The sequence below is a fragment of the Stigmatopora nigra genome, chromosome 16, assembly GCF_051989575.1.
Source record: "Stigmatopora nigra isolate UIUO_SnigA chromosome 16, RoL_Snig_1.1, whole genome shotgun sequence".
Lineage (NCBI taxonomy): Eukaryota > Metazoa > Chordata > Actinopteri > Syngnathiformes > Syngnathidae > Stigmatopora > Stigmatopora nigra.
In genome coordinates this window covers 5,892,667-5,915,235 of record NC_135523.1, presented here as the reverse complement: position 1 = coordinate 5,915,235, position 22,569 = coordinate 5,892,667, and the positions used below count along the sequence as shown (strand labels likewise).

Below are 22,569 nucleotides of genomic sequence, written 5' to 3'. Positions count from 1 at the left end.
CTCCTCCTCCTCTCATATAATGTTCAGAGAAACCCAAACTTCTAATGAGGGACTTTTTGTAGTCATGTTCCCCAAGCCCTGTAATGCATGCGGTCAATATATGAAAGAAGCTTGAGAGGCTGCACGGAGAGAAAAGGGGATGACAGTGTTCAATACAAACTAACAGTCTGGCAGTTTGGACCTGACCCACATACAGTTTATGTCAAACTGTCTCATACCAAACACTCCAATTTCTAGCCTGCTTAACACACAGCTAGGCTTTCTTAATCCAGGCTGAGGGATGAGGCACATTATGCCAGGCCCTGTCAAATCCACATAAATTTTCTGAAAAGGTTAATCACTTGCAGGGAAAGGAAAAAAAAAACGACCAATTCAAAAACCTTTGGGGCATGCTTCTCGATCAGGCTAATATACGCAGTTCAAGTTTGGATATTTTCTGATGACCTTTGTCAGAAAAGAGCTGATTAAACAGAAGTTGACGCCAATGCGATAGACAAACAATTGATGATGAAGGTTGACTCCATAGATCAGCAAAACCTGTGGCTAAATGTCAAACGCTGGCGGCTGCAAAGAATGGTCCGGCAATGAAATGTTCATACTGCAAGACTACAAAGCCTTGAGGAGAATATTGGCACTAGAAGTAACTGACCCTGACGGATCCTCAATTATGGCCCAATTGTGCAAGCATAGGTTTGGCTGTGGTTTACTGTATAGAAGTTATCAAACATTTGAAGATGGCAGGTAAGGTAGATAAAAACTGCATTGGGATTTGTGTGTGTGCTATAATATTTATATTTTAAATATTTACAACCCCGCATTTAGCTAGGTTTGGACTAAAGCTTTTTTGCACTAAAGCAGGTCTTACCTAAAAACTTGGAAAGTGATAGAATGAAGGATATATGTTGTTCAAACATAAAACACTACTGTAGTGCTGGATAAGGCATCAGAAATAATTCTACTTCAACTTTTATGTCCATTCTGATTAGTTTTTTTCCCATAATGATATTCAGAAATATCAATCATTGTAGTATGAATATACTGTTATCATTGAAAAAGTTATGAATAAGAAGAAATCTCTGTGAAATTACTTTCCCAAAAATCCTGAATCAATTTGTCCTCCTAAATTCTACAACTTTCTGGATTGTTAGCACTGCTTTAACTAGCTTCATCTCAGGGCAGTAATCAAAAAAAGTTAGTCAATTAAAGAAAGGAGAAAAAGAACGACCAACGTCAATACGTAATAGAGAAGCACTTCAGCACACCTATGAGAGTACTTTTCCACAAAACAAATGAGGATTTAACAGCTTCTTCAGACATGAACCCCCCTGAGATTTTAAATGTTAAGCTGAGTTTAATGCAGCCAGGTTGATATATTCTGAAGGTCTTAGCATATTAAAAAGAGATTTCAAGGCGGTTTGTTGATCAGAGCGTCTTTTGTTTGCCGCCTCTTTATTTAGTCGCAGATTTAGCGCCACTTCTTCTGACATTTTTTGGGATCTGTGTTCATTTTAGGGGTTCATTTCTGGTGATAAATGCCATCTGGCTCAGGCAAAGAGAGGAGACATCAACGTGAAAATGGCCACCGGGGAATAAACAATTTCCACGATGTTTTTGACCTCTTCCAACTGGAAATTGACAATAGACGAATTAAATGTTTCAAAATGGCCCATTTCCTTGCAGAAGGTGAGTAATATCCAGGAAAATACACGTCAGTGCTTATCACTTGTGATTCAGTGCTCTTCTTCAGTTTCTCACATTAAGTAATTGTTCCGATAGCTAGATACGGTTGGAAAACGAGGCTCTTGAAGTATCGGGCGTAATAGTCTTTGCCGCAATCGTTGCCAGTTTAAAACTCCCTGGTGACGCATCTACAGCACATCACTCTCCTGCCAGTCTTCAACACAACACATGATGTAAGGCAGCTCCTTTTTCCCCCCTTCCCATCTCGGTTATTACTCTTTGCTTGGATGCTTGCCAATGGTTCGTGTAAACCACAGTTGTCCTTGTTGATGTACTTTGCTATTTGGTGTACAAACAAAAGTGACAAATACCCTCAAGTCCAAAAAGGGCCATTATCTACTGCTTCTTATGCACAGCGGCATCCATCTTTTTACGACCACATTATGTGTCCCCCGCATGAAACGTGTTTGACGGAGGAGTGATGAATGGCACTCGATACACGACGGACGTGATGAAATGTGGCAAGGACAAACAATACGGTGGGCATTAGCAGGTTCGGAAATGCGGGATCATTAATATACATCCAAACACCACTGCACTCCAATACGTACCCACTAGAAACAGTTAGATTATAAAAGTCGCATTATTGGCATCTGAATAGCAATATTACCTCCACTTTATGATATTTGGAAGATTGAGGAATACAATTTTGGAGGATTTTGTAGTCCATAATGGCCATGAAGTTCCACAGCTATTTTAGATTACAGAGAAATCCTAAACATTTTATATTCATGCGAACATGTGTGAAATAAAAACAATGAAATCACCCAGCAAAGAAATACAGTTCAGAGTTGACACTTTATCTCCATCTTAACATCTCTTACATTTAATGTAAAACATTTGAGCAGTTTTAAAGGTCAACTTTTTTCCCTGTTCCTTTTTACCACCCACACTTTTTCTCTTTGCCTAGTAAAAGAAGTCAGCTCTAGATGCTCCTGCCAGAATGTTCTGTCATCTCACTTAAGAGATGGAGTGGGTTTGTTTCTTCAAGATATTCTCTTCATCTCACATTGGCACTTCCCCTTTGCTCTTGCAAGAGAAAGTCCCTGTGTTGACTAAAAACAGAAAATACTCTGGCTATTTATTTTATTTTCTTCACAGTGTCTTTCTTTATCTTCCACTTGCTAAAGTGCAGAACTCTTGAGTTCTCTGACGTCTATATTCACTGTAAAGTCGGTTGTCACTGACTGAAATTTAATTTGGCTGAGTAGGACAGCTTAATTTATAAGATTTTGTGGTATAAAGGACCACACAAAATTATTGGAATTAACAAGTTCAGCCCTTCGGTGTGACCAGTAGGTCACCTCAGCTTTAAACATTCCATTATTAGATTTTTTTTTTTGCAGGCAAACTAAATAGTTACTTCTTTCATTACTATTTTTGGAAATACATCATGCATTCGTTTCAGAGACTAAATGAGGGATCCGGAAACATCATCTTCACCCTCAAACGCCCCTCCTATTTTTTTTAATCCATCTTTCCTCCTGAGTGATCTCGTGTCTCATGCGCCCTCGCACAGGTTAACGGAAAGTTGAGACAGAGTTCAATCAATGCTCCAAATTACAGGAAGAAGGACGATGGAGCGAGCCTTTTTTATATGGCTGACCCACTTCACATGTGGTCAAATAAGTGTGGCAAAAGACCCTGGCAACTATACAAGCTACCGTACATTTTTAAACGTGAAATAGGGTTTGATGTAACTGACTTTTCAAAGTCAAGTGTAAAAACTTTAAAACCAAGTAGAAAACTGAAAAAGAAAGCATTTTTAACAAGCAGGTGAGACATTGGGCCTGGTTAGACGATAGTTAGTTTAAACTTGATTATTTATATTTTTTATTTCAGAAGTATGTGGCGGACAGGCAACTTAGTTCAAAGATTTTCAATGCACCTTAATGGAGGGTTTTTTTGTTGTATAAAATGTTAATAGTTTCTTACTATTCATTCTAAATGGGATTTTTCTTTCTGTGAATTACAAAAAGGCTTAGAAAAGGCAATCTACATGTCTGAAATCAACCTTTAAGATCATTACTGTATGAAATGTTCTACTGCTTCCAAAAGTCTTAAATTGATAACTAATGAATTCATGATGAAGTTGAGTGTGATGTATCCTATAAACCCCTGTATATTGAACATTTTCTTAACAAGTCCCTGAGCTGTTATTGACTGTCAGAAATATAACTGGGATCAGCATGCTTTATCAGCAATGCTGAAGCAGCATGCAACTTTATTGGCAAATATCTATATATTAAAAGCTGCGGTTGGGTTTACTAATATTGACTTTAATTTTACTTTAATTTCCAAAGGGTATCTTAAAGTGTAGGCAGACACATTTCCAGAGAAGCATTATGTCCCAAAAGAAGATGTTGAATTTCTCCCTAAATATATTATACGCTGACATATTTTTATCACACATTAAATGGCATGAGTCAAAGTTCTTTCCGGATGTAAAGTAAGCCTAAACCAAAATAAACATGATATGGATGTATTTACAATGGTAGCTTAAATTCTTGGGATCAAAACAGACCCAACAGCTTCTGTTCAGGCACACACATGCTCACCCTTGGATAATGTAATTATGACCGATGCAGTAAGATGAAAAGCAAGCCAAGTGATGTAAGAGGGTCAACTAAAGTTGAGCTGTGTACGTCACGTCAATGACGGGTGGGAGTGCGCTGAGCCTGCTGACTGAAGTCTGATGATTTCCATCAAGTGTAGTCATGAACAAGGCACCATGTCGTAAAGATGAGGATAATTGAAAAAGAAATGAGTGCTTCAGATAAACCGTGTCGTTTTACTCTGGAAAAAATTCATTCATTTTCATACAGGAGAGACTGTTCATCCTTGAAACATTTTCCATGGAATTACATTCATTATTGCTTCTTGGCTTGGCTATTTCAAGCACAAGCATTGCCATTTTGGAAATGTTGGGGTATTACTGACATCAATTTGCATCACCTTCTGCTAGTCGCCCCTTCTCGTACCCAGGTTTTAAATAATTCCCATACTTCTATTTCATAATAAATGAAAAAGTGACTAAAGGCTAGAATGTCAGCCTATGGCTAAAAGTATCCTGTGTAGAAGACATCTGCATCGGGGCATGTGGAGTTTAAGACCGTCGGACTTGTTGGGGGAGGGTGGTTTCCAGGATGGCATTGAACTGTGGGCGCGCTGCCTCATTAGTCTCCAATCTCAGGAAAACAAAACCTCAGGCAATAACGAGACAATTTGGTCCTTGAGGATCATTGATTTTCATCCAAAATTAATTGATGCCTAAAGAAGCTATAAAGAGGCAAACATATGTGCAGACATGCATACAAAAGTCCCAGTAATCACACCTCATGATAATATATTATGTGGTCCTTTTTCCTTTTCTTTTTTTTCCACTGTGCGGTGACCTATAATTGTAAGGTTAATTGTGCTTTTTCCAATGTTAACACAGATGTAGTTCACCAGCTTCATCTCGATGGAAGTCATACAATTTTAATCAAACACTATTGTTTTTTTTATTAGGAATGAGTCTTCATGGTACCTCTATGAAATCCCACCATGCAAGTCATTCATTGGGAAGTTTACCCGTTCCAATGCTAATGTTAGGGGATAATATTTGTTCCACTAATTCGCAATAACCCAAAGTCCACCTCCTCTAATAAGCTAAATGAATAATGCAGGATGCTTATACAATGTTTAGGTAATGCACGTCTTTGGAGATGAAAATCCTCTGTGGCCATCCTGAGCCGAGCTAATGGAAAGTCATTTTATCCCATTGGGATGTAAAAGAAGCCTAATGTGAACCAGTAAATATGGAATTTCCCTTAATATGAGGCTTAGAGTGAACAGTGAAGAGAAAATGATCACAATGTTATTCTCAACTTTTTAAAATGATTTGATTCATGTTAGTGCAAATATTTTTAACTGAGATAACTGCATTCCTAAAACCGCTTGTCAGTCAAAGAGTACTGTCTCATTTTCTATCGAGGAAAGTTGTTTTTGCTTATTCCTGTCAAACTCCTCTTCTGCTGCTAAGTGAGATGATCAAAACATAAAATGCATGAAACTGGGAGCATGCAGTGAAGTGCTTTGAAAGTAATCACTGTTCTCAAACCAATTCTGGCAGGATTTAGGACAAGTTTTGTAGGGTGGCTCAAATAAAGGTAAGGTAATCCTGTCCACTACTTTTACTGGAACTGCCACAGGGAGGGAAATGTGTCAGAAACTTCATTTATAAGCTCAAATCTGAAAACCTGCTTTCCCTAGATGAATGTGGACCTCAAAATCTTGGCAGAACTGATGTATTTTCTTTATAGGATCTATTTTGCAAGACAAACATTCCTTCAATAGTAGTATTTGTTATTATTAATATGGTTTTATTGATTTAATATTATTTTTCTATAATACCCATTGTCACACATTCTGTTTGTGGTGTTAATTTTTTTCTTTCTTTATGTTAGTTATTTTGATCGTTTGTATTTCTCCCTACCACCACAAATTATTTGATGATTAATATAAATATAGTTAGTACATTTCAAATCTGGATTTAAGATTCACAACAATTTAAGATGAGAAACTATATCTTATACTTTTTATTAATTAATTCATCTTCCATATCGCACATTTTAGGTTTTGGTGGCGCCTACCCCAGCTGACTTCAGACTACACCCGAGATTGGTCGCTAATCAGCCATAAGCCACACAGAGAGACAAATGACCATTCACACTCACAATCATATGACCACCAAGAAGGAGAATTGAGTTTGCGCCAGGCCACGCCAATGTCAGGTATGTGAACCACTACACCATCAGGCAGTTTCCTTTATATTTGTTTTCTAAATAACTGCTATTATTTTCTGCAAATGGTACTTAAAAGGAGAAAACACTTTAAGGGATTTCTAGAAGGAACGTTAGTGCTTTAATCAGTAGAAATGTGTCAGAGGGCGCAATCAGGTCAAGGAGCACTAAAATAAAGATATTTGCATTCATAAGGCAGTAATTTGTCATCTTGAGGACTATTTTAAGGATTACAACATTTGCATGTAACATGGAGGATTCTCTTCAAATCTTTTTGACCTGCAAAGCACCTCTGAATATAATAATCCTACATTGTTCAGAGCCCAAGGCTATACCTTGAAATTGTATTTGATGCTAACAATAAAATAATTTGAAATAACAGCAAAACAATATTTAACATTTTTATTTATAAATGTAGCACGTGAGCACGTAGGGTAAGGATAAATTAAATCAGGATAAATTTGCCTAAAAGAAGCTTAGGGATTGTGTTGTTGTTCCAACCATGAAAAGTACTGAACTAGTTGTTGTATTTGTCACAAAACCCAATGCATTTTTTTGAAAGATTAATTTTAGACAAACCTTGTAACATATTGACAATAGGATCAGCTACTTCACCTGAACAGTCGGCCGGAAATGCTTAATGTTTTGCCCTTTATGAGACCGGCTGAGCAGACCGCACTATGTGGTTTCCCTGTACAGCTACATATTTTCATCAGCTCCCCGCACATTTACATCACATACAGTAAGCTTCTAAGCTGCAGCAAGGGGTAGTTTGGCAGCACTGGCCCGCTTTGGCCTCCCTTCAACACATATACTCTCTCGAACAAAAAAAAAAAATACCACATTCCACTTTTTATGTCAAAATGATACCCATCTACCCTGCAGCTAAATTCCAGCCATGTTTGCAGGGAAGGCATAGTTTAGAGTGTCTGCTGTAACGAGAACAACCCCCCCCCCCCCCCCTCCACACCATGGTAGATTTGCTACAAATTATTTGAAAGTCTTCGTTTAAATCTTTGACAAGTACCACTGATAAGTTATGAAGATATTGACGTGGGAGACAGTGTGACAGGCGTGGAATGTGAGGACTTCAGAGCCTGAGGTATTCAGGAACAATACTCATTGTTACATCAGCATTGCTTTGGCTTGAAGCATTGTTAAATATTCATTTAGAGACAATATTAGTTTTGAATCTGAACCTATGAAAACTAAAAACGGTATAAATTCAAAAATATTGTGATATTGTGGGTAGCTAAATTGAAAATACAAAGCTGCTAAAGAAAAGAAGACATGTATGAGATGGTACATTCCATACAGCTCCATGTAGAAAGAATTACACGATGTCAGAAAGAGTGCCTGAGGCTGCTCTGGTATGGTTCAGTCTTATCTCTAACAGATGAACCCTTCTGGCTCAGACCTGGCAACTATCAACCCGCTCCAGTGGCCTGCACACAGCTTCAAATGAAAGTAGTGCAGATGTGGCGCATGTACAGAGGCTACATATTAGAAAGCTTTCCAATGGACACAGGAAACAGTGGCAGTGCAAGTCTGCTAATGTACCAATAAAGAATAATTGGATAATGGAGTTTTTGGTTTTCTTAGTGTCGCTAATACAAATCTGCTTCCCCAGACATTGATTTGTTGACCAGTTGACTGAGGTTGAATTATGTTTGACTTTTGCAAACATTTGCCTGATTTCTGTGGCACAGCCTGAGCTCAGTTCCCACTCAGTAACTTTATGAATGGGACTGTGAATGGCTGCATGTCCCTAGGTGCCCTACAATTGGCAACCAGTCCAGGATGTTGTCCAGCTTCCGTCGGAACTGAGCCCCAGCTCCCTGTAACCACAAAGACTAAGCAATATAAACATGGGAGAATGTATTTAAAAGCTACATTCACACTACAGGTGTTTTTTTTTCTTCTCTTATGTGACACATATCTAGATTTATTGCCAAAACAGATGACTATTGGGTCTTTCGCTAGTGTAGTTAAGCCACTCACTCCCAGGCCTCTGACCAAGACGGTCTTGTTACTGCTCTGTGCATTGTTTTTTTTTCTCCTTTTTGACCTGCCTTTTAGTTGTTATTTGCTCTTGAGTGTTTTGTCTGCCAATTTTGTGCCTTGTTTCAATCTCCTGTGTACTGAAACCCTTTTGTTTTTGTCTGGATTTAACGCATCTGTGATTCAGAGTCTGCCTTTGTGTCCCTGACATCTGACAATTGTGACACATATAGAGTGCATAATACTTAACATCAACAGAGGCTTTTATTGTGTCCAAAAATGTGCATCTTTGAAACATGTATGCATGTTGCACATCAAAGAAAGAGGCAATGACAACATTTCCTGTTATCGCCTAACTGTTTGGTTTCTTGGCAACACAGCTTTGATATCATCGATAGCTTCACTGCACTTCCTTGATCTTTGAACCTTTGTTTCCTAATAAGCCTCATCATAGACTGTAGATCAAACGTTAGATTAGCTCTTTATGCATTCGAAAATTTGCTGTCAACCTAGACAATTATATTGATTCTCATAATGAAACATTTTGTCAGTCATGACCGTCCCAGACAGATCAATCAGTCTTGGAGCTCATTAATCATGAATAACCAATATTGGCTTATTTAGTTATGATTGCATTTGCATTACTAAGCGCTTGTCGTACCTAAAAGGCGCCGCCTTCAACATAGCAGAGCGAGCAATAATGTTTTTCATGCACGCTGTCGTCTGTGAGCCAATACGTGTTCAATTTCAACAATGTCCAAATCTTTGCAAAGTATAACAGAGCAAATCCATATTCACTATATCAATACTCTCCATCCAGGCCCAGTGAAAACATTGTATAGGATCAATTTGTTTCGCCTCAAGCTCAGCGATGTACTATTAGCAGCTTCACACTACCATGTAAATCAGAAGAAGGAAATCGATTTCAAAGTCATATAGTCCATTGGTGATGGCCAGCTTTTTATGACTACTTCAATGTAAATATGAATATGAGAGAAACTGGGTATATAGTTGCAAGAACACTCTCTTTCCGCAGGAACTGTAATTTGACAGAAAATGTTAATTAAATGTTTCCCATATTAACTTTTCGAATAGATTGCTGCTGCTTTAAAATAACAGCAAAAATAACTGAATGAGTGCCCAAAGTGAGTCAGATCTAGGCCCTTTAACAGTACAGGAAGCAGATTGAACAAAAATTAACCAGAGTAGGCAAAATAATGGACATTCACCCAGATAGAAACTGAAATGACTTCTCCTTGTGACTTCAGTATCTGTTTGTTTCTCCATCATTTCTCGTGAGCGGTAATTGAACGGCGAAACATCCTGTTTTGAGGTACTTAACTCAATAGAGCTGCTGCTGCAAAAGAAGAAAAAAAAATAAGAATATTTCCTAAGCTGTGTAATGGCAAGAATCGGAGGGAAATGGTTTGTGACAGAAGAATGCAGCAATGGAAGTTAATGTAGTCGAACATCTTTTATGGTTTTTCTTTTGGGCCCAAGTATAAGGTCAAGCTGGCACAATGTCGGTTTTATGCTGCTGTAAAGATGACAGACCCCTCTACAAAAGGACATTTTGTATAATCTGATCAGATATCCACAAAGGTGGTTTGATTTATCCCAGGGTCTTGGTTGCAGGGTGGTCTGGGTCAGGGAGAAAGGGATGGCCAAGGTTGTCTGCAAGAGAATTAAGTGTCCACATGTAAAATATGGCTTTAACTGTGGGAAACGACTCCATGTTCAAAATGTTTTCTTGTATTACTTTTTGCAATACATTTATACAAAATCCCTCGTGGAAAAAAAACAACAACAACAACAGCAATTCTGACAGCAGGAAGTGAGGTAAAGCAGCAGGTGATGCTTCCTGCTGATGTGTAAGCGGAAGGAGGCTGGGAGATGAGACAGGAGGGATGTGGGGGAATGGGTTCATTGGTGAGGGATTTGGACAAGCAGATGGTGATCCTCTCACTCTGGACGGAAGTGGAGAACTGCAAAAGATACAGGGAGAATAGTAAAGATCACGAACTGAAGAGGAAGGATGTGAGTTGCTTCCCAGGGGGAGGTTGAGCAAGTGGGGTTACCCACCGGCTGTGTTGGGCGCGATCAGTTCAGGTTGGGGTTGAGTAGAGTGAGTCAAGGGAACTTTAGGAACTGTGAGGGATTCATTAATGACATAACGCGCGCAAACACAATAACATAGTTCAAGGATGACTGTTTTGAGTTCACGTACTCTAGTGACAAACTTCCTTTTGCACTTTTACAGACGCGGAACATCAGACAATGTTTATTTCAACACTTGGTTGCTTTGTGTATTAGTACTTATACGCATTAATTGTCAATGGGAAAATCACTCTGTTTTCTAGTATGTTGTTGTTGTTATTGTTTTAATCTAAAAAGCAGACCACATGGGAATGGTCGAGAGTAAAACACACCTGAGGTAAACTTGATGGGGAGTCTGGTGCCTTCGGTAAAGGCACTTCTGCAGTTATCAAGAAGTAGTTGCTTTGTTCCCTAGTGTGCTTTGAACATTCATTTATTATTGCCGATTCAAAGTGGAAAGGTGTGTGAAGAAAAGTTTAAACGATTATTTTTATTTGTGAAAATACAAGCAAAAAGCAACTCTGTGTATGGAAATGACGTAAACCCAACTTGGAACCTCCAGAGTACCAAAGACGTCTTTAGAGGTACTCACTATTTACATATTCATAAAGTCTGGATTTTATTAATGAACTGGGATTGAGGAGGCATATTTATGAATTTATAAATAGAATTTTGTTTAAAATTATCATTTGTTTTTGTTTTCATTTTTTTTCAAAAGGGAAAACAATTGACTGCCTTTCATGCTCTGGCTATTTGAACCAATTTTGCATAACGTCGTCTGCATCGTACACACGAGGGTTTTTTTGGCAGGTTTTAACGCATACTGTAGTATTTTCAAGTTAAAAGGAGCCTGCTTTGACTATTAGGTCCATCTGTAGTGTCGGAGTGTTCTCCACTTTATTTCTGGCTCACTCTTACAACCGAAGAGACGTTTATTAGGTGAAATGAAGACTGCAAAATGTGAGTGTGTGTATGGAAATGGTTTTCATTTATACTTACATTATTACTCAAACTTCATCCAGGTTTTTTTTTTTTTTCAAACATCTGTGCTGAAGTCTTATCCACTTTCGGTTGTAACGAAAAACAGATGTAAAGGTACCTACAAGTAGAGGGAATTGCAGTAGGGACAGGAGAGGATTATTGAAGAGGTAGAGAGTGTCTGCTTTCATCCATCCTCATCCCCAACCCTTCAAAAAGGGAAGATGAATATGAATCCCAGAAATAGTTGTAGTTTTCAAAATCTAGACACCAAGCTGTTTCTCTTTGCCATATGGCAGCTGTCTTCAAACGTCTGGGATGACACAGCAAGCGAGCATCCTGTTTATTGACTAGCAGCAGGAAGCGCTTCCAGTGCTAACAATGTGAGCTACTTACCAGTCTGCTGCTCCTTTTCTTTTTTTAAACTTTATCCCTATCGACACCGTTCTCTCCTAACACTTTTATCCCCAAAAAGGAACCGTGCTAAAATATGTTGTAGTGGGGCTGCTGTGCATCAATATTCATTCATGCAGAGCCACATTGTCAAGCAGAAATAGAAACGATGATGAGCGCTGCATTTATTTGTCATTTACCTCCTGGTATGCTAATGTAGTGAGGTCTGCTCACCAAATAACCCAAATATTCATGAATACTGACTCTTTGCCATTTAAGCTTTGTTCTTTTCTCTCAAGCGTATAGTTAGTGATGCATTTTTCTTTAAGGCAGTAAAGAGCAAATGGTATTATTCCATCAGCATAAGGTTATTGCATTAGATCTTCCTTATGTATTTTAATAAAGCGATAAATCTAAAGGCTGGGCATGGCTGAAGCTGCACATAGGTAGAGTACGTTCATGATCTTATTGAGTTGAAGTAGCCAGGCTTCCCTTGATTGATCACAGATTGGATTACTTGCAAAAATTATAAAACTCTGGTAAAAAGAATAGCATAAATTGGGGAAGTTTGTGTTTTTATTTTTTGGTTTGTTTTGATTTTTCACATGACCGATATTACTGGCTGATGATCGAAGGTAAAGCAGTGACCTAACAAGAATTAAAGTAGTTTATCTTCAAATTATACTGACCACTACATATACTAGGTTCGTTAAGGGTGTAGGTAAATATGTAAGACTTTGGAGACTCTCAATCAATAAATTAATTAAGAGCAGGGCTAGACCCATTAGTTCTTACTGAAATGCATCAATACATTTCGCACAAAGCAAAATCCAGAAGGGGATATTTTAATGAGTTTGGGAGGAAATACCACACAAATATACCATCAAATACCTTTTAGGGTGAACATAAAGTGGCCTAACCACTAATGTATATTAATATAAATGTATAATTCTGGATGAACGGAAATGCATTCTCATTAAAAAAAAATCGGACATTGTGCAAAGTAATGAGCAAGACAAATGTTGAATAGCTACTGTAGATATACAGTGTGTTTGCCTCCTCAGCCTTTAAAGGTATGTTTATAGCAAGAATTCTTTTGTATATCTGCACAGGTTAGCACCGCAGTTTCTCACTGGCTTAATCTAAACAAGAGTAGGTAATAGTGTTCCTACTGGACTAAGACTTGAGACAGGTTTGCTGCCTGTGGCATCTCAACCAGCACAGATACTCGGTGCTACACATTCTCAAGCAATAAGAGCACCAAGACCGGAATCAAGCCTAACAATTAGCCCCGAAAACATTGTTATCAATGGTACAGTTGGGTGAATTGAATTCCATTGTATGCCTATTTTCTATCTTGTGACAATGGTCTTCTTTGTCTGGGAAATTCTTTCCTCATTCCTTTGCAAGGACTTTCAGAAATGTGTTAAAAGTTATTAATTCAACGCAGGTTACCGTGCATTTAAGAATTTTTTCAGTCCCGATAGAGCTCTCTAAGGGAAAAGAAATGGAGCTTTCTCTCTTCTCTCTCACTGGCTTGCTCTCTGTGAGTGACATTGTTTATGTTTCACTTATCTGTGGCAGATGTTAGCTGAGTGAAATTGAATTCCTGGCAATGAGTGGGGGAGAGTTCGCCCTGCGCATCCTTTTTTATGTCTAGGGACAGGATTTCTCCTGCCTGGCCTTGATCCCTTGATTGTCTACCCACAATGGTGTTGGTGGATAATGACAAAGGTCAAAGGTGAAACAGGCTCTTACTGAGTCAAGGGGGCAAAGAGCCACTGTCAGTGCGTTGGTTGGATCAGATAATAAAATCGGCAAAGAGAAGTTTTGGAAATGTGCTCTTAAATTCCAACTATGTGATAAATCGGCAAATTATATGAAGCAGTACCAGTGGAACTACAAATCAGATGCCTAATTGTGTTATATAGCAGTAAATGCACCATTAGATGTTTTAATAGCTCCTCTGAGTATGTACGTCAAAGCGAAATTATATATATATATATACACTTATATATATATATTTTTTTCTTACCATGTTATCAGGGTTGCCATGCAAATCTTTCTAAAGATAAATCCTGCAGTGATAAAACGTAGTCAGTCATCTTTATTGGATTTCTGAGACGGATGTGAAGACTGCAAGATGAAATTGCTGCCTCCAAATAAAAACACAGTTGACTTTCACCCCGAGTGATAGGATTTGCCGGTGTACTGTAGAGCTGCCATTTATCTGCAGTCAACACCCCCCTTGAAATCGTTGATGAGATGATGCAGCATCAATGTTGGATGAAACTGCGAAAATAGGAGTGAAAATCAAAAAGAAGGGTGGTTTCATGTCATTTAGTAAAAGGCTAGTCTCATGTGTGAGTGCTCTGTTTCCACTTGTTTACCCCAAGCTGTTCCACAACCCTGGACAAACATGACTATCAGCTGATTCCTGCACAGGGCTCAACAAGCATGAGCAGATGATATTCATTAGCTGTGCATGTCGGAACCTTCCAGAGAGCACTTCAACTCCGATATTACCTCTATGAATATGAACAATGATAGCAGATAAAAATCATTGTAAGACACACTAACGGATGTCGTATCGGGGGTTAAGCCTGGGAAGGTTTTAGATGTATTTGATTGTCTTATACTTTTTAACCATGCCAGTATTATATCATTTTGTTTAATGCTGCAGGGCTGTAAAGTACATTTCATGCCAATGTAATGAGGGACCAATCTTTGTGATAGGAGTTACGATATCCCAATCTTCAAGGGGCATAAAAATTCCACAAGTAATTATCATACTGTAAAATATAGACTAAATGAAAATATACAGAAGACCAGGCTGAAATTCTAATCTATTTTAACAGGGAATGTGGCAGTGATCATTCAATGGTAGTCTTAGATTGGATGTAATGATGTTAATATATTGTATGTGACTATTATTAGTTAGATGGATGTAATCATGTAACCAAAGGAGCTTGCCTTTTTTTTGTGTGTTACAAAAACGAAAATTTATTATTGGCAAGCTGAAGCAGAGCTGACTTGGATATTAAGAAATTCTCCAGTAAAACAGAAATGCTATTACACATTTTTCTGTGTAAATTTCAATTTTAATTGCGTCCTCACGTGCAAAAGGTGGATCAACAAGAACTGCTCTCTCTGATTAATTTCCTTGATTAAAATGTTTTGGAAGTAGAGAATTTGGGCAAAACAAGCAAAAGGAATCAGAGTTTAGCAAATTTGATAGATAGCTACCCCACCAAATATATTTGTTTATGTGTATTTATATTAGAGATTCAAGCATTTATGTAGCCTACTATGGACTTGGCCTGAATGGTCTTGAAAGGAAATTGCATAAGTGTGATACTAATATATCAGATACAGAGAAAATCCATTTAACCTTTTGATCATTTGTCAATGCAAATGAAAGCTTTTTTTTTATTATAAAATGAAGTTATGTCCATTTGTAAACATGTAATTTAGAGCCTATTAGTTGGAAAAAAAATTGAATATTTCCCATTTAGACTCAGTTACCACTGCTGCTGCTCTCCGCCTCATATTATGAGTTGCTAGTGTATTTGTCATTGCACTGACAGATTACATCTGTTCCAAGGCCATGATGTATCCGCGACTCTTCCACAAGAGACAATCACACTAGTTTCTATGGTGGTGTCCTTATTCTATAAATACACAGTCATGTTTTGAAAATTGGAAAAGGATTGGTAAATCAAATTTTGAATGAAAAGGAAATGGTTATAATGATGTTTCCAAAATTGAGTACAGTTTAACTACCTTGGCTTGTAATGTAATGATTTGAAAGGTCAGTGAGGCCAGGGAATGACCATATCACATAATTAAAAACTCATAAAGTTAAATGTGAATGCAACTCCCCGTTTAAGACATTTTTCCTCTCCGTTGTACATAAAAGGTTTGTCACAGTTTTTGTTGCTCAGCCAACTTTCAGAAGCTATTATTGCGTTACTTGTTCAAAGCTGCATTGAGCAATTGGAAAGAGCTAACAACAAATAAGGAGGATTAGAGCTTTTTTCATACTTTATCTCAACTGTCTCTTCCAAAGGTAGACTTGTAATTTAACAGTTGAAGAAACACAGTATATCTAATATGCGTTCTAATAAATGAAAACAACCTCGCCTTACTTTTAAAAGTCACTGCATCAGACAGCGCACCGTATCGAACAACTCTGACTTCAACCCACCAAAAATATTAAAATGCAGTAAATCAAAATAACTACAAGTGTGGCGTGTTGCTAGAATGCAAATTAAATGTGACTGAAATACTAACTTAAATAAAATTGGCTCACTGAATTCAAGCCACATTCTCTAAGGCCTTGTTCTGACTGGCTGCAAAATCTGATTTCTAACCAATGCAGAATCAAATTGGATTGCTCATTTGTAGTTTGATCAGCAACAAACCACATCATTCTGATTTTTGCGAGACAGATTAAAAGCACATATGGTAGGTAGTTTCATATCCGATATAGACAAGGTGCTTCTCAATCTGAACAATCAATTAATCAATCTGGTCAAATGGGATTTGGCTGACAGCAATGTCCGGTTAAATGTATGTTACAAAACAGTATATATATATTAACATAAACTACTCGAAATTGGAAGGTTGTTTTTCACCAAACATAAACTACTAATTGTGTAAGAATAAGACTATCCATTCTTTTTTCCCCCCTAAGCATTGGTATCAGATGACGAGTCTGCAGTTAAAATGACACCTCTAAACTTCTGTGGGTGGTTTAATAAATACAATGGCTTGACTGTAATAATTCATCCTACATATCTTGTCCATGCATCACACGAGTATTGCAAAACACCCCTGAAATAGCAACAAGCATGAAGGTGCCCTTTGAGATGCCTAAATAAAATGCACATTTCCTACATTGTAATGGAGCACTAGAACTAAACCTGTTAGGTCTCCAATATGATCCCTTGTAGCATGAAGTTGACCCGTTTATCATTGCAGCTCACCGTATTAAAGTAGTTGGGGAGGTTTGTGTGCAGGACAGTTATCATTCATAGCTGCTTACGTGTGGTCTTGGATCGGAAATATACAGATAATGGCAGTGCGAAAGGCACATTATTAAGAAAAGCTGGTGGAGCAGTAGGGTGGCGCCATCAATCACAAGACATTTGAGATTTACATCAATCCTGTTTTATTGGGGAGCGTATGCACAATGTGGCTGATCTCCATATTCATATGTAGAGCTCTGTGCTGTGTCATTAATAATCCCAAAGATGGTCCATAAAACCAATGGTGTAGCTGTGGAAATTCAATATGGGTCTGGGGATGGTAGAGGGCCTAAAAGATGTGTGTGGGGGGTTTGATTAGGGGACACGGATGGAAAAGTTGATAAGGGAAAGATATAAAAGCAGCCACACATCTGCATCCTCACAGGAGAGCTTTTGGAAGAGAAGATGAATATGGATTCCCATTATAAAGCGGATAGTTCATATCCAGGTGATTTGTTATGAGGTATCAGCTGCTAAAATCTCGTCTCCTTTCCGTATGCGCCGCCACTCTCTTCACTTGAAGTCATTTGCGAAACAAGATTCTTCCAGACGGCGTAGATTAAAATGCAGTTGAATGAAGTGGCAGGTGGCAATCACCTGTTTCCTAACCTTCGTAAGGCTACGGGTATAACAGACACAACCTGATGCTAATGACCTCCGATGAAAAGTTAGAAATGAGCGTATGTGACAAAAATGCATGGAGGTGCCCGCAGCAACCATCAACAACGAGCTTCTATGAGATCATGGATCATTCGCAGCCAGTCCTGAGCAGTTTTTTGACAAAAGCGGACTGGGGAAGATGCTAACAAGGAAAGAGGGAACAAGATTGAATTCTAGGTTAAGTTCTCGCATCCTCGGAAAAGTTGACATGGTTTCTCAAGACAATCTGTTGTTTACATATATTGTACTGAATGTGAAGAACAGGGTCTTTACTTTTTCAAATTTTAACCCTTTTTTTTCAAGTAAATGTTTAAAGAGGCTATTTGAATTTGCAGATGTGCTTTTAAATGTTCCTAAAAGAACTATCTACCGAACTTAAATAAATGTTGCAAGGATAAGATTTACTATTTCTCAGTGGCTATTTGTTAAACTTGTTAATATTTAAAAATAACAGAAAATGGTCTAATAGAGCTCATCTGGTCACTTCATTGGAAGACAAGGTCATCATGTTTACCCAAGGAGAAGATAGGTATGGGTCAAAAGTGTATCAAGGAAAAAGAAAAGCCCTATTCAGACCCGGCATCCATGGATGGACAATGGATGAAGATGGCGATCACAACCAGACAATGGTGCTGACCTCAGTCGTATTGCAACATTCGCTTCTGCTTTCACCTTCATATCTTTCCACCCGCTCCTTGGTTGGGTTTTTTTTAGCGAATCAATAAGACTCGTATAGAATGGCTGACTTGAAATTAGCTGGGAAAAGTAATGACAAAAAATATCAATAAGTGTAGATAATGTGACTCCAAACGTCTTTATTGCTGTGGCTGTAATGGAAAGCCATTACTGTTTTACTGCCAAATTCCCTAACCAGTTGTAATTGCAATATTATAGCCTATTACAGAGCAGTTGTGATATTTTTATTGATGCAACATCTATATTTCCTCTCAGTGGAATGAGCCAAACATTAATAAACAGCAAGATACTCAAGACTCCCCATCTTTGTAAAAGTAGCTACTTATTTTCAAACATGTTCAAACAGAACCCTCAGATTGTGTCTTATGTTTTTTTCTTTTACCTCTGACAAGTCCAAACTGAAACTTAAGTAATGTACCCCTTTCAATATTTTCTTACTGTCACATTTGGTTTGGTTGGTTGCTTTTGTTGAGCAAGTGCACGGGAATCAGTATGTGTGTTTGCCGGGATCAGTGATGATACAGCCTGCCAGACATTTCAAATATGCAGGTGCCCACCTATGTTCCATTGCAGTTTTCCATGCAAAAGAAACTCCCAGAAAAGTAGTAAGAGACTAAAGTAAACATTGATATGTATAGCCTGATGAATATGAGGCAGTGTTATATATAAGCCATAGCTACTAGTTGCTGGGGTGGGCCTCCAAAGATACTTCATGTAGGTTCCCAGGGAGATGTTTAACGCAGGCTGACTGTCAAAACACCTGGCATGTTGCAACAGAACACATTTGCTAAGAATGTGTTGGCAAGAGCCCTATAAAGCTGTACTACTATAATACCTATACTGTAGCGTGGATGTCGTTAAATAAACCAAAGAGAGGATCGGAATTTCACCATTTACAGTCCAGCAGAGAATTTAAACATGCAACAATCAATACACATTCATAAAGACTGGCGTCTCCTCAGCCTATGTTGAGTTTCCACTAATGGCTGCGAGGTTTACTTCAATTGTTGCTCTGCCAATTAAAATAGCTCATCAGAGACTGATGGCATAGTTAGTCTAATTAGTAGCCACAGGCATTATTGGAATCTTCGAACTCTCCAGGAGAAGTTGTTAGAAGAGCAAGTCATCACAAGTCCAGTATTTAAATGCATGTTACTAAACTTGAGTCTTGACAAGTTTAATTTGCTGAATATGTCTGGTTATGTTTTCTTTCTACCCATTCAAAATAGCTCATCCTTTCTACAACATTAACACTTCCATCTAGGGGAATGAATGTCCAATCTGTTTTGAGCAGGGGGACCAACAGTCACTGCCAGTCCCCCTACACAAAATGGATTTGACATTTAACCGCAATACCGACCGCTCATGAATGACATTAACAACTGGTTATCTGCGTGAAATTAAAATTTGTCCTCTCCTGCGCAGTGATGCGGGTTTTTCGATTGGTCCAATGCTGACCAATCCAAAGTGCATTTGGCCTTTCCCCCTGGTAGTTGTCATAGTCTCAAGCTCCTTTGCAAGCCTAAACAGAATGAGCGGCATAAGTATTGATGGATGGATCCTACAGTAAACAATCAATCAGCATACCCGCCTGTGCACTGCTTAAAATCCAGCAAACGTCATCATAAAACGGAGAGTATACTGTAAATAGGACTAAAGTGTTCACCTTGGGCCCTTTACCCTTTCACCTGTCCTCCCTTGACAGCATTTCCTAGCTTGTGCTCAATTCTGCATCAAAGTAATGACACCGCACCATTGGACCAGTGGATGTTTGACCATGTCCCGAGGCACCAGCTGGAACGCAAACACACTTCGCACTTCCCTCCAAAGTGAGGCTCTTGTTTTCCATCCATTCTCTAGGAGACCAGGGAGTAATAGGGGGAGGGAGGTAGGGCAATCGAGGGCAGGGGTAGTGTGAGGGGGGGGGGGGGTGTGGACTAACAGGCAAACACTAAAGGTTACCATCCCCATTTCACATCAAATATCAAGGACACTAGTAATTACCGCATACAGCTGAGAGGTTCTGACACTGGCCTTGACTATCTCTTGTATCTGCCCTTGCGATAGCCTGAGCTGAAACATGAGGAGCTCACACTCGACGGTGTGGTGACAAAAAAATGGAAGACGCTAATTGCAATTCCACCAAAGTGCAGTTGTAGACTAATCGCATGTCAGGATGTGTCCGGTTATTCCTGTGTCTCTGTTTGGCTTTTGGAGGAAATAGATTTCTCTGTGGATTTTTTCCCACCTCTGCTGTGCAAACACTCCCCCGGAACGTTGCCAATGTCATGGCATCACGGCATAATGCAAGTTAAAGACCTTACGTATGACAGGTTTATTAGTTTGAAGGTTACTTGCATATGGTCTCTGAGAGAAAGAAAAATAGAGAAAGCAGAGGAGGAATCCGCAGCTCTTATTAGCATCCTTGTGTGACTCAGTGTTGCGTGTGGTTGCGGTTGCTGAATGGGTACAGGGTGTGAGAGTGTGAAGTTCTGCTTGTCGGCTTTGTGGGTGGGCACATGTGCTAACTGGACTAATACAGTCAACCCGTAAGGACAGGGAGGGATGGGATTTGAGCCTTGGTTTGGAAGACCAGACACATTGTGAAATTCCCAGATTAGGGTACTGTAAAAGGAGGGGGATGCCAAAATGCCCTGGTCAGCAAGCCGGTTGGGTTGGGATAAGAATGCTTTAATATTGAGAGTGTTCAGGGTGTCTGTCCGAGGCTGATAGTGCAAGTATGACATGACGTCCAGCTGTGACGTTGGCCTGCCTGCTCTGCTCCACATCGACCTACATATCACACCTATGTACAGAAAGTCTCAAATAGCAATGTTGGAGTGTGCCAAGGTTGCTAATGAATTCTCACAATGGGCCACCATGGGTTGATGTCAGACCTACTTTGAGAATTGTGCAAGTTTAGTTTCCTGATTGAGAATAAAGAACTATCTCGGCTCATGGAAGCAAACTTGAGAATATATTCTATAAGTGTCTGCAGCTAGTGGCACAGCTCAAATAGAGAAATCCAGCCGTGACGCGCACCTGCCTGCGCCAAGAATAGCCACGGAGCAAAAGTGAGAGCGGCACGTATGAACCGGGTGCAAGCCACTAGTGGAGAATGATCAATTAGGGGCTGGTGCGAGTACCCCACACGCTGTCATGGTTTATTTGGCTTGGTGTTGTCATTCTTGTTATTTACTGATCCGGCGCCAATTGGGGAAAGAAGCGGTTTTCGTCATGTGCTGCGCACTTACCTCATAGTGTTCCCAAGGGATGCCAGCCGTGTCTCCTGTCATTAGAAGCCGTGCGCTTGATTCAGGCAAGCAGGTCGCTGTGCGCTTCAGTCATTCGAAAGCTGCCTGCCTGTTCAGTTTGTGTGTTGTGGGTTGGAGGCAGTGGCTTGTGTCATTGCTCTCTGGGGCTTTTGCGTGACCCTGTTTGCTTGTGTGTTTACCTGTCTGTTTCAGTCTGCCAGCTTGTCTGTCCTTCTTTGTGTCACCTTGCTAAACCAGTATAGCAGACCTCATGGTGTCTGTCCCCTCATGAAGCCTCAAGATAACAATAGGGGGATTCTCATTAAGTATATGCACCAAAAAACAAAACAAATATTTGGTAGGTGAGAGAAAAAACAATGGAGGATTGGCCTGAGGCTTGATGCTCTTTCTTAATTTGTGTTCATGTAAATATATGTATTTAGATAAATAGATGTGTGTATATACTTATAATATACTATCATATATGCTTATGAAAAAAAATTGGTTCACTTGAAAATATTGCATTTACTTTCTAGTTTAAACATTGATTAAATAATAAAGTATAAATGTCAAGAGTATTTTCTCTGCACCTTTATTTTTCCCTGCGGGTAGTGAGATGGTATATTGTAATACACAACTCATCCTGTTTCCAGTAATGTGGCACTAGGAACAACATGTTTCATAGCAAAGTAGTCATGAGTTTAAAATGAGTCATTCTCAGCAGGGCAAAGGTATCTGCTGAGGGGATGGGTAAAGGACATTTCTTTCATGGATGATTATCACCTGATTATTGCAACCACCATGAGGATCATGTACAAACTGGGGCATGTCTTTTTCTTGGAAGGAACTTCACGGCAATTTGTTAAGAAAGCTTAAAACAGCCAGATAGTTTTAAGTAAAAGGCCATATTCACTATTGTAGTGTTTTTCTTGTACT

The 22,569-nt window shown here is 39.0% G+C and overlaps 1 protein-coding gene and 1 long non-coding RNA gene across 6 annotated transcripts in view; one reads left to right on the top strand and one right to left on the bottom strand.

Moving 5' to 3' along the window:
* The window catches only part of LOC144209727 (uncharacterized), a 31,931-nt gene that overhangs the window by 2,430 nt on the left and 6,932 nt on the right, over positions 1 to 22,569 (top strand). For 3 of the 4 annotated variants that reach the window (XR_013329216.1, XM_077736186.1, XM_077736188.1), the window contains exons 2-3: positions 1,513 to 1,683; positions 6,358 to 6,515. Coding sequence is in view for 3 of the 4 variants with exons in the window: in XM_077736186.1 (XP_077592312.1) it covers positions 1,652 to 1,683; positions 6,358 to 6,515 (190 nt within the window). In the remaining variant the exon portion in view is untranslated. Of the gene's footprint in view, positions 1 to 1,512; positions 1,684 to 1,775; positions 1,914 to 6,357; positions 6,516 to 22,569 lie in introns of those variants that run through there. The other variant, XM_077736189.1, reaches the window with a different exon arrangement.
* Positions 7,533 to 21,818, bottom strand: LOC144209617 (uncharacterized). 2 transcript variants are annotated; one of them, XR_013329179.1, is made up of 5 exons: positions 21,634 to 21,818; positions 14,029 to 14,285; positions 11,622 to 11,721; positions 10,608 to 10,673; positions 7,533 to 10,510 (listed from the first exon to the last, which is right to left on the bottom strand). It is a non-coding gene; the product is annotated as an uncharacterized LOC144209617 (long non-coding RNA). The 2 variants fall into 2 exon arrangements; XR_013329180.1 differs by lacking the exon at positions 14,029 to 14,285.